Source organism: Acomys russatus, chromosome X, assembly GCF_903995435.1.
Source record: "Acomys russatus chromosome X, mAcoRus1.1, whole genome shotgun sequence".
In the NCBI taxonomy this organism is placed as follows: Eukaryota; Metazoa; Chordata; class Mammalia; order Rodentia; family Muridae; genus Acomys; species Acomys russatus.
The window spans coordinates 45,033,467-45,046,332 of record NC_067169.1 but is presented as its reverse complement, the minus strand read 5'-3'; the positions used below and the strand labels follow the sequence as shown (position 1 = coordinate 45,046,332).

Here is a 12,866-nt window from a genome sequence, read left to right as displayed (position 1 = left end):
AGTTTTCTCTCAGTTACTTCCTAATGTCCTGTATCATTGGATGCTTTAAATCCCCTAAATTGTCTGAATGATGACCTATGCACCCTTTTGATTTCTGTATTTCCAAACACCAAAATAAAGCTAAACACTGATCTTTTATTTGACTTAAGCTTTTTTCCATAAGGAGTTTAGCATTAGACAAATAGGTGTTTGGAAGACGAGTGCAATAAATAAATTAACTGATTCCATATGTAATACACCTATTATCAATGTGTGGATGTTGCATTTGGATATGGTCTAGCAGGAAGATGCCTAAAAATAACCTTGCGCAGAATTCTAGTTGGTCACTGTAAATACCCAAGGAATCTTATGTTCATTTTTTCTTTTGCACCAATACAGCACATTAAAAGCATCTTCCTTTTAAAATGCATGCTGCTTTAAGTGGCTACATAGATGATGATATTAATAAAGGAAATATACCAATAACTAGAAAACCAGTCATCTTTTTGAGTACCAATGGGTGAGTATCTACATCCCAAATGACATAATGCACCTTCTGCAAGACAGCAGTCTCTTGGCACTGCACAACTCTGAAGTAAAACCTGAAATGAACTCCTGCTAACGTGGCATATTGAACCAGCCCATTTTGATTTCCAAGGCCTTCTAAGTTGATCGGTGCCACATCCATCTTCATGCAAGGGTCTATCATAGGCTAGAATTACAGCTTCCTTCTGACAACAGAATGTACTCCTAGAAGAACTTGACCAAGGTCATTAAGTAAATCCTCAAGCAGGCAGCTTTGAGGACAGCTGGTCCTTGTCAGGAAGGGTTTATAGAGACCCTGCTGGTCCCAGGGGATTAGTCTAGGCATGGCAGAAGGCTGGGGAGATTTGAGGACAGTCCATGTCTGCAAGGAATGCTGCTCCCTCAGGAGTTAGGTTTCCAAGGAGGGTTGTTACATCATATTATTCAAGGCCATTTAGTTTTCCTTCTTCACATCCAAGCTTCTGAGTCACCTTGCATCATATTTAAGCAGGAAACATTAAGAAACAACCAGTCAAGAGTAAAGCTCATAATAATGAAAAGTTCTAGGGACATCTCCAACTAGATACCATGGTAATAAAGGCAATAAGGTCACACTCCTAAAACAGAGACTACCATAAAAGTGAAATGATTTTCAGTGATTACTTTTATAATTTCTTCAGTGGTGCTACTTTATTCTATTTCGACCTCTCCTTCTGTATTTTTTTTTTTTTTCTGCAACGTAGAATAAAACAGCTGGGAAGACTGTTTTTCCCTTCAGAAAAATCTCACCTTGAAGTATGATTCAATAGCATCAATAGCATTATCGATTTGCACCTAAAATATAGGTTGCTTTAAAGCCTTGTTTATTCAGGAAATGCCAGCTTTTGTCTTCCTTTCAAGATCTCACATCAGAGCTGGCATCTCAGTATTGGGGTTTCAGTCCTAAGCGGGCCTCTCTCAAATCCTTCATGCACTTTACAGAGTTACTTATGCAACTCACACCCTGTTGATGGCTGTATCATCGGTGACCCACATATGATTAGGGGTGATTAGCTTGGGTGAATGGAGAAACACAGATTTTATAGCATTTGAATGATGGAATTATTATTGGGGGGGGGTTGGTTTTTCGAGACAGGGTCTTTCTGTGCTAGCCTTGGATGTCCTGGACTTACTTTGTAGATGGGGCTAGCCTTGAACTCACAGCAATCCACCTGCCTCTGCCTCCAGAGTGCTGAGATTAAAGGCGTGCACCACCATGCCCAGCTTGAATGATGAAATTATTAGTAATGCTTCATGAGCAACAGAAACAAACAAACAAACAAACAAACAAAAAACCCCCACAAAATGGTAACTTCACATTTTCCTGTACCACTCCTCTTCATCAAAAACACTTTATTAAGTAGTTAGCATGTGCCTTCATTATTGAAGTAAAAGGCAAAGAAAAGTTAGCTATAATAAATAAATCAAAATTTAGAACATAACCACGTCTACAGTGATCAAAGTTTGCTCCTAAGGAAAAAAAGTTGCTTCACAAAATTTAGTTTAAGCTGGTATTTAAACAAAGCCAATTTCAGCAGCCCCTGGAAACTAAAGTAGATAAAAAACAATGATTTCAACAGTTCAGTTTCGGTACACAGCTTTCATACCTCTGCTGTACTTGTATCACCCCCTCCCCCCTCCAAAAAGATAGGAAGAAACTGCATCTCACTTGGAAAGTGTGTTTTACAGGCACTGCTTGCACTGCTCAGGTCTATTGTTCTGGGCTTAGTGCCTAGCTGTGGCCCTTCAAAGCGATCTTTAAGGAGTTACTTGGTTTCTCTGAAGGAAGTATGGAAGGTGAAGGTGAGGCACTGCTGGTTTGGGTTCCTGTCAGTTACCACCTGAGAGAAGCTGTCAACAGTGAAAGTGAAAAAGCAGACTGAACTTACTCCCTTCTTTGGGTTACCTCTACACACCTCTCTCAAGCCAATCAAGCCAGGGGCAAAGTAGCTAAAAGGTGAAAGGGAAAAAAAAAAGAAGAAAATAAAACTGGGGCTGGAAACTGCCTTTCTTTCTATTGCCCTATCTCTTTGTCCAAACATGTTTTCAAGTTTGTGGATTGCGTTTACATAAATAATATATATATTCTGGGAGATTTTGTAACACACCTTTAGAGGTCAATTTTTTTCCATTGCTAAACCATGATTGCTTTAGTGGCTCCCAGGAATCCTTTAATAACCAACTCATCAGGACAGTGTACATGACATAAGTGCACAGATGACACATAAGGTATGCCATTCAGTCACTGGCTAAAGGGCTAAGAAGCAGTTAATATTAAACTACCCTAAAAAACATGCTTCAGAACATGGACACTGCACTAATACAACTCCCCCTGCTTCCTGATTTCAGAAACTTGAACCAAGCCTGCCTTCAAACCCTTACTAAGAAACAACAGTTCAATAATGGGTTAACATTGAAATTTGTAAACCCAAGTTATATGGGGACTCACAGAAAGTTCTATACCAAAAAAATATATTTTTAAAAAAACTGTCTCCCTAGTGTCAAACTGCACAGCCAATCAAAACACTTTTAACTTGGGAGAAATCCCTGAAGAAAGGATAACTCTAGTGTGTGTCTTAGATTTGGGGTTCAAGGAGCAGTCTCCCCAAGTTCTATAGGACTTCAAGCCACAGGAAACCCACCACCCATTTGATGTGTTTTTAATTCCTTGGGCCACTCTGCTGAAGTGGTTGAGAAGAAAGTTCCCTGTTTACTTAAGGGATCAGAACCAGTGTCAGAGAAGCTGATCAATGGGAGAGGCAGTAACTGAGAGAGGGACGCTCCAGTACGGTGTTCCCATACTCTCATTCTTAAAGGCACGCATCCCCATTCTAAATAAGTGTAGCATCTCCAGGTTGCCATTGCCTGACTAGAAAACCTTCAGCACCCTCCCCAAAAGGTTCACACTTCATTTTAAATGCACCTTATTTCTATATGTATCCTCAAGGGACTATTTATCTATTTTGAAAATATCAAAGGAATGAGGGAGTTTTGTTTTCATATAGTTTTCCGTTTTTTCCAATATGGGCATTAGGTATTAAAATAGAATGAAGAAGAAAGAAAGAGAAAGGAAAACAAAACAAAACAAACAAACAAAAACCCAGATCATTCCTGAGCTAGAATTTAGAACTTCACCAGGGAAGCAGTCCAAGGTTTGTGAAGAAGAAAACCATTATAGGATTTTTTTTTAACCTCTAGATGACAATGCACCTAAAAGGGGGGAAAAGGTTATTCTCTCTCCTCCCAAAGCACAAAAAACACAACATATCCCGAGCAGCCCGTTTCCTACCCAGCCAATACAATAATTCTTTGTAAGCTGAGAACTGTGGCCGGTATAGGAGCTAAGCATAAACAGCTGAGAAGGATTAGGCTGCAGCTCCATTGCCATTTACATGAAATCCTGTAAGCATCGTTTTTTTCATCGCTGGCTGCAGGCACAGAAGGAACTCTTTTGTGCCATAGCCACGCATACATTTCCATCCTTTGTCTTTACTTACCAGTCGAGGCTGTGGGCATGTGTGCTCTATTTCCTCCATGGTTTCTGAGGGAGGCTCATTGGAAAGGGATTTTGGGATACCTGTTTCTGACTCAGCATCAGTGGTAAGTACTGGCATGGCCAGTGAATGCTCCCTCCAGCTCTACACCCTCTGGGAGTCTCCTCCCAGGCAAAGAATGTTTTCTTTGTCACGTATTTTTCTCTTCCCTACCCATCCCCCTCCTTCTTCCCTTCGTTTTGTCTTCCCTGGGGGGAAGTAAAGAGGTTACCCCCCCCATACACACACCACCCCTTTCTTTCTCGGAGAAGCCCAGAGGCAGGGCCTCAGTTTATCACTATAACAACCAGACAGCACTGGAGCGTCTGGTGCGGATACAGTATCCTCATTTGCATGGAGCGCGCTGGTTGGTTACTGTCATCATAGTACCACTCCACCTGGGAGCGGCCGGGGCCCATTGGCTGGCCTGCCTTACCCACGGGGCCTGAACTTGCTGCTTTGTTTTTTGTATTTAATTCACTGGTGAAAGTCCCTGTCTGTGCCTGGTAAGGGCTCCCTGCACTTCCTAGATAAGATAAAGCTGTTTCCTGCGGTGTCTCAGACGCCTCGCGAAAGAGCATAGCTGTAAAGGACCATGTCCCTGGCATGAATGATGATGCAGTTGTAGTCAGAATATTTGCTAACTACGAACCACTCTGAAGACAGGGCCACTTTAAAGCCCCAAATCACTGGGGCAATTGGCAGCTGGCCTCTGAGGACTTGTCCCCTGACTTTCTGTGGGCACCTGAGTGTTCACCTTCTGGACTGCATAAAAGAGGAACAGTGGCAGATGCCTAAGGCCTGTTGTAACCCTGGAGTCTGTCCCTGGGGCTGCTGCAGGAGGAACTTTGAAGGAAGTAGGTTGTCTTTGACAGCCTGTCTCCCAGGTCTGACTGCCCTCTCCATCCCTTAGCGCATCTTTCCTCCTTAGTCTTACTGCCATCTGTTGTACCGTACACTTATCTAACATGCCTATAGTATAGGGCCTATACTCTAATATTTTATCAGTGCTAGGTCCCATTTCCTAGGCTCTCATCCAAGTGCTCATGGCAATCTGAGGAAAAAAACCAAAATCATGTGCCTTAGTGTTTACATTCTCCTGGAGCATCAGGGTAAGAGGAGCATTCTGAAGACACACGTTCAAAGGAAAGAACTTGCCAAGCTGTTTGTTCTAGTGAAATGCCATGCCTAATATTAGTAAGGAATAAAGTCACTAGTATTTATTAAGCACAGGTGCAGTGCCAAGTACTTTACTTAGATCTTCCTTGCTCTTCATAAGAACCCAAAACAGATCCTATTATTATCCTCACTTTATAAGTAAGGAAATTGCAACTTAGAGTAATTGCTTAGGGTCTCAAAGTTCATAAGCAATAGAGCTGGTGCTTGAATAATGTAGGGTGGGGAGCAGGAATGCAGCAAGTACAGCAGAAGAGGAACTAAGGAAGAATCCACTTAAGACTAGCACTTGTGCTTCTAAATCTTTCATTTTTGTCTCTAACCACGCTTTTCATCCAAGTGTGGTCTCAGACCAGCAGTGCTAACATCGGAAGCACCACTGGGGAATGTTTTAAAAATGAAAAGTATTGGTCCCCCGCTGGGCGTGGTGGCGCACGCCTTTAAGCCCAGCACTCGGGAGGCAGAGGCAGGTGGATTGCTGTGAGTTTGAGGCCAGCCTGGTCTACAAAGGGAGTCCAGGACGGCCAAGGCTACACAGAGAAACCCTGTCTCAAAAAACAACAACAAAAAAGAAAGAAAGAAAGTACTTGTCAATTTAAGTCAGGATGGTAACATCACTTGGCAATATATTACCTAGAGAGTTCTAGGGCTTAAAAGAATTCTAAGAGAGCTGGGTGAGAGTGCATACAGCTGTAATCCCAGCACTTGGGAGGCAGAAGCAGGTGGATCTTTGTGAGTTCGAGGCCAGCCTGGTCTATAAAGTGAGTCCAGGACATCCAGGGCTACACAGAGAAGCCCTGTCTTGATAAAACAACAACAATTCCCAGCAACTTGAGAAGGGTCCTCTCCTTATTCTACCTGCCCTTCTAGAAGCCCAAATCACAGGTTTCGCTTTACTTAGTTGGCCAACATGAAAGAAGCAAACCCTGTACTACATTTAAAAATATTTAAAGATTTATTTATTTAATGTATATGGATACCTTGTCTACATTACACCTACACACCAGCAAAGTGGCATCAGACAGTTGTGAGCTACCATGTGGTTGCTGGGAATTGAACTCAGGACCTTTGGAAGAGCAGTGAATGCTCTTAACCACTGAGCCATCTCTCCAGCCACTGCTGCCACCATCACCACCACCACCACCACCACCATCCCCGCCCCAATTTTTTAAAAATCACTTTATTGTAAAGAACTCACAAACTAGATTAAGGCTGCCACTCAAAATGGTTAGAATAGTCGGTCTAGTGAAGTTCCTTTAAACTTAGTTAAAAGCTCCTTTCCAGCTGACAGGATCAGTCTCAGACCCTGGGCAGCAAATGTAACAGCATTCAGGGACCTGGCCAACATTTCAGCCTTTTAACTCCCTGTTGCTGTCCCACTGTCAGCAGGGAACAGTCAAAGACTGATTTCTCCACCCCTTGTCCATTTACAAAAGGCTGAAATGGTGTGCTCTAGGCCCGGGACAAACAGCTCCAGATTCTCCCAGCATTCCTCAGTCCCTATCTGCTGCAGGACATGGCTGACATACCCTGCCCTTTACCCTGAGCTATTCAGGACAGAGCTTTTCCTTCCCCTTCACCTTGTCATCTGGACATTTCTCTCTGTCTTTTCCCCTTACATGACAGCCAAAAGTTGCTTCCAATGAACCTACTTTATATACCTTAACTTACCTTATATGAAAAACAATGTCCTCATTTTTTCCCCCGAGACAGGGTTTCTCTGCGTAGCTATGGCTGTCCTGGACTCACTTTGTAGATGAGGCTGGCCTCCAACTCACAGCAATCCGCCTGCCTCTGCCTCCTGAGTCCTGGGATTAAAGGTGTGTACCACCACACCCGACCTCATTTTTTAATTATAGGAAATAGAAGGAATGTTAAGATTCTGCCCCGGTCTGCCTGTTTGTGATGTCATTGCCTACCTGCCACAGGGCGTGGCCATACCCAGGATTATATAAAAGCACAGACCCCCCCACCTCTTCTCTTTCTCTCTCTCTCTCTCTCGCTCTCTCTCCCCCACACACACCTCTCCCTCCTCCTTTCTTTTCCTCTGTCTTTGTCTCTCTGGGGTACCGCTCCCCCCTTCCTTTCTCTCCCTATACTCATTTAATAAAATGCTCATATAATAAAATAAATAAGTAAATAAATAATAAAATTTCCTTTCTACCTATGGTACATGGTGTGAGAATACCACTGTCATTCATACTTTTGATATTTTTCATCTGGATTTTTATTTTATTTATTTATTTATTTATTTATTTATTTATTTATTTGCCTTAGGAAAGTGTTTCTCAAACTGTTGTGTCCTGAGGAGCAACAGCAACACTCATGGCAACTCGTCAGACATTCTCACCCATCCCTGACCTGCTGAATGAGGTCTGGTTGGTTCTTTTGTTTTGTTTTTCGAGACATGTGACTCGCGTTACCGTCTCGCCAGCAAGAACGACGCTGCACACACAGGATCCTTCTGCAGTAAAGCTTTAATGCGTCTTAAGAGGGAGAGCATAAGCTTACGACAAGTAAAATGGAGACCCCAAACAGCAGAAACCCATCCCTTATATAGGAAACTGTTCTCCACTTAGGATGTGTCAGTCCCTGATTGGCTGTTACTCATCAGGCGATATGACGCCACGGGAGAGGCAGAGCACAACAAGTGGAAAGTTCCTTCGCACATGCGCAGATTACTTGTTTTACCAGTTTGGGACACAGTATGACAGCGCCATCTTGTAATGGCGAATGTGAGTGCGGCCTCTCACAGAGACAGGGTTTCCCTGTGTAGCCTTGGCTGTCCTGGACCAGACTGGCCTCAAACTCATAGGGATCCACTTGCCTCTGCCTTCCTGAGTGTTGGAATTACAGGTGTGTACCACCACACCCGGCAAGCACGTCACCCTTTTTGTAGTGCTTTCACCTATTAAATGATATCACTGTAGCCCAAAATTTAATATTGAAAATTTTCGAATGAATAAACAGATTCAGAGTGACTAGGTGACTTAGCCAACATTACATAATAAATGATAAAAATCCAGATTTCCTGAATCAAAATTGAACATTCCTTTCTCTTGGCTAAACTGGTTCACTGTTCACTATAACTAGATTTACTTTATTTAAAAAAATTATTGGGTGGATCAGATATGTCTCTTCATCCATTGTATCCTTTACTCCTTTTCTACTGAAATCATAAAACAAGAAGCACCCTTCACTTTGATTCGTATAGCTCATTTCAAATCTGTATAATCATGATCTGAACTTATAGGTGCTCACATTTACTTATGCCAGAAAAATCAAGCATTTTGGTTAAGAATGAGGTTGATACAAGACCAAGATCCATCATGTTCTGGGAGGGGGTGAGAAAATATAACAGAGCTTCAAAACTTTTTTGTAAGAGAAAAAAGTTCAGGAAGATAGGAGTAAAGTGCTTTGTTTCATTCTTAAATGTATTTTCTTCTTTTCTTTTTTTGTTTGTTTTTGGGGGGTTGTTGTTGTTGAGACAGGGTTTCCTCTGTGTAGCCTTGTGTTTCTCTGTGTAGCCTTGGCTGTCCTAGACTGGCTTTGTAGACCAGGCTGGCCTCGAACTCACAGAGATCAACCTGCCTCTGCCTCCCAAGTGCTGGGATTACAGGCATGTGCCACCACCACCCAACCTATTTTCTTCTTTTTAAAATTTCTGTAGTAACCAATAAAGATTTAGCTTTCACTCATTTGTTTGACCAAAATGCACTGATTCTGAGCACGGCTTTGTGGCACTAAGGAGCAACTGCATTACCTAACACATCAAACCTACTGTAAAAGGAAAATGTGGCTGAAAAACTCTGATCTAACATCTTATATCTAAAATAAACAGGCTGGCCAGCAGGCTCAATAGGAAAAGACACTGATAAACTGAGTTTGATCCATGGGTCCCACATGGTGTAAGGAAAGAGCCAACTCACACAAGCTGTCCTCTGACTTCCACACTCATGGTATAGCAAGTGCGTCACAGACAGATACATGCACACACACACACACAAACCACACAAATAAATATAATTTTAAAAAAATTATTTAAGAAAACCTAGCCTGGTGTGGTGGCGCATGCCTTTAATCCCAGCGCATGGGTGGCAGAGGCAGGTAGATCACTGTGAGTTCCAGACCAGCCTCATCTACAAAGCAAGTCCAGGACAGCCAAGGCTACACAGAGAAACCCTGTCTTGAAAAACAAACAAACAGACAAACAAACAAAAAACTCTGTGAGTTAGAGGCCAGCCTAGTCTACAAAGAGAATCCAGGACAGCCAGGGCTGTGTTACACAGAGAAACCTTGTCTCAAAAAAAACAAAAAAACAAAAAAAACAAAAAACAAACAAAAAAAAAAATAAAGAAAACTCAAATATTAGATACTCCAAAGTCTTAGCACCAAAAGGGACATACAGCAGAGAATTAATGACTGTATCTATGTTTAAGTAATTCTTGAAAACAAATATGTTTTCTCAAAATACAATGCATTTATCTAAATACTGATGATTAAACTCAGTAGAAACATGATATATTTTGTTTTGATATTGTAAAGCAGATATAACAGGCATTTGGGGCAGATTTTAGAACTGCCATTAGCTGTAAAAAATCATTCTTACTGACATTAGCAGCTGTTAGTCAGTAAAGAATTATTGTTGCTATCACTTGGTGGTATTTATAAACACTTTTATATTCTAAGTGCTTTACAATCACTTATTGTCTAATTAATATCTAATCATCTGTTTACAAGTAATAATCACACATGTAGTGCAATTTAATCAAAACTCCAAGTGCCACTGCCATCACATTCAGGATGCTGTGTAAATTTTGGTCCCTTCCTGATGGAATTTGAGTCTAACATGTAATTGAAATACATAATGCTATAGCCCAAAATGGAGAAAATTTCCCCACTTGGATTTGAGCATACTTTAAGTATAAAACTTTTGCATTCTAAATCCACTGAGTGAATGTCAGTGGACAAGTAAAACTCTAGGTAGTTTTCTACACTTAATAGCTTAATTTCATATTATCTATGAAATTTTCATTTGCTTAACCCACAACATCAGATGGTAGTTTCAATAAGCATTCAAAGCCAGACAGAAGCTTACTGCAACTAGTCACAGTTTCAGTGATTTTAATGAAAACCAAATGTACCCAAAGTGAGTGAAAGACATTTGAGGTGTTAATTCAACCAGGTTCAAGTCTAGACAAAGCAACAACTGATATGTTTGCCTGCTAGTCTTCATTATTCACCATAAATGGTTATACACTGTCTCCCTTCTGTATCACATATTTTCTGTTTTTTAAGATGTATTTATTTATTATGTACACAGTCCTCTGCCTGCATGTACGCCTGCAGGCCAGAAGAGGGCACCAGATCTCATCATAAATGGTTGTGAGCCACTGTATGGTTGCAGGGAATTGAACTCAGGTCATTTGGAAGACCAGCCAGTGCTCTTAATCTCTGAGCCATCTCTCCAGCCCTTTGTTTTGTTTTGTTTTTAAATTTTATTTATTATTATGTATACAGAGTTCTGTCTGCATGTACACCTGCATGTCAGAAGATGGCACCAGATCTCATTATAGATGGCTGTGAGCCACCATCTGGTTGCTGGGAATTGAACTCAGGACCTCTGGAAGAGCAGCCATTGCTCTTAAGTTCTGAGCCATCTCTCTAGCCCCTCACATGTTATTCTGTATGCAATCACAGAACCATGCAAGGATTGAAGTACACAAATGATATGCACAATAATCTAGTTTTTCCAAATCCAGGGAGTTTTTTTATTAAGTAGAATTGTTAAGTTGGAGTACTTGTCTTTTTGGAGACTTTTAATGTGTATTTTTGACACTATTACCAAATTATTCCCCCAAATGTTTAATCATATCTACAGTTTCTTTTCTTTTCTCATTGTTCTCTCTCTCTCTCTCTCTCTCTCTCTCTCTCTCTCTCTCTCTCTCTCTCTCTCTCTCTCTTGTTTGTTTTGTTTTTGTTTTTTGAGACAAGGTTTCTCTGTGTAGCCTTGGCTGTTCTAGATTCCCCTTGTAGACCAGGCTGGCCTTGAACTCACAGTGATCTGCCTGCCTCTGCCTGCCGAGTGCTGGGATTAAAGGCATAAACCACCACACCAGAGTAGTTTCTTTTCTTATTATTTTTTTCTGCTTTTTGGGTTTTTTGGTTTGTTTGTTTGTTTTTTTTTTTTTTCAAAACAAGATTTCTCTGTGGAGCCTTGGCTGTCCTGGACTCACTTTGTAGATCAGGCTGGCCTCAAACTCACCAATAATAGACCTGCCTCTGCTTTTCCAAGTTCTGGGATTACCACTGCACCTCGCTATAGCTACATTTTTTTTAATATATCTACTTAAACAGCTGTCTCCCTTGGCTAGTATCTACCATAAGCAGTTCTAGTCTTTCTTACAAAAAAAAGAGGGTCTCGCTGTGCAGTCCAAGTACTAACTCATTAGCCTGTAGGCATTCTGACTCTACTTCATGGTTCGGCTCCTTTTTGCTGTTTCAACAGATCCCGTTTCCCAATCCTGTAGTACATACTGCAAGGTCCTCAGGGTTTTCCCAGAAGGCATTCAAGTGTGACACAGATGAGTCTATCAAGCAAATAAGCAATCAAGACCAGATGCTAGGATACATGTATTCATTCAAAGGTAACGGAGAGTAGGGTCTCATAATTACTAAGTATTGAAACTACTTGCAACGCATTCTGAATATCTCGATATAAGATATTCAGGCCAGGCTCCTGCTAAGGAATGTGTGGCAGGAAGACTAACAGAGCAACAGCTCCCAAAGATGTCTGGCCCCTTCCTCAGAAGCTGGCACTCCATTACCCTACTCTCCATTAGGTACAGGGGCTATGGCCCGTGTGCTGATAACAAGCAGTACTTGGAGACACTAAATGAGTTCGCCCAGATCTCAGAGCTTGTGCAAAATTATGTTTCAAATTCAGAGCCAGCAGTGGCACTTCAAAGGCGCGGTTCACTGTACACTGCTTCAGTAGCTCAGCCTTTGCAATGTTCTGATCAGTTTGCTCTCTTTCCATAGCCTCCGTGTTGAAAGCTTTTAATTTCATTTGGATGACATTTAATGCTACAAATTGACCAGATAAAAGCTTTTATTAAACCCTACATATCTCCTGTTTTACTCAGTCAGAGGATGTCAGTGTGGAACGCCATCAGGAAACACACAGTGAAGATGATCCCCTGGCTCGGGGTGCAGGCCAGTCTCAATGGTACAGCACTTGCTGAGCATGTGCTAGCGTCTGAGCTCTATCCACAACCAAAAAGCCTTCATATCTCCCACAAATCTTTCAGAAAGTAGCCTTGCCATCACCACAACTCAAGTTGCTCTGCTGTATGGTCTGAATTCATTAGGTCCTCTTCTCTGTGAGTGGCATGTAGATCTCCAAAAGATAACAATTGGTACTGGATAAAAAAATTATCTTTGCCAAGCCTCACCAGTATGCCAAATATCCTTTTCTTAAAAAAAAAAAAAAAAAAAGAGTTCAACACTCCACTGTCTTAAGCTCATTCCTGAGGTTTTGCATCATTTTTGTTTCACTCCATGTGGTTCTTTTGGTGGCTATTCTTTTTTTTTTTCTTCCATAAAGCAACAATC

General features: G+C 41.5%; 1 protein-coding gene across 1 annotated transcript in view; it reads right to left on the bottom strand.

Moving 5' to 3' along the window:
- The window catches only part of Pcyt1b (phosphate cytidylyltransferase 1B, choline), a 71,279-nt gene extending 66,981 nt beyond the window's left edge, over positions 1 to 4,298 (bottom strand). The window contains exon 1 of the mRNA XM_051142382.1: positions 4,041 to 4,298. Coding sequence (XP_050998339.1) covers positions 4,041 to 4,157 — 117 coding nt within the window. The 5' untranslated portion in view covers positions 4,158 to 4,298. The remainder of the gene's footprint in view (positions 1 to 4,040) is intronic.
- Between the last annotated feature and the right edge of the window lie 8,568 nt (positions 4,299 to 12,866).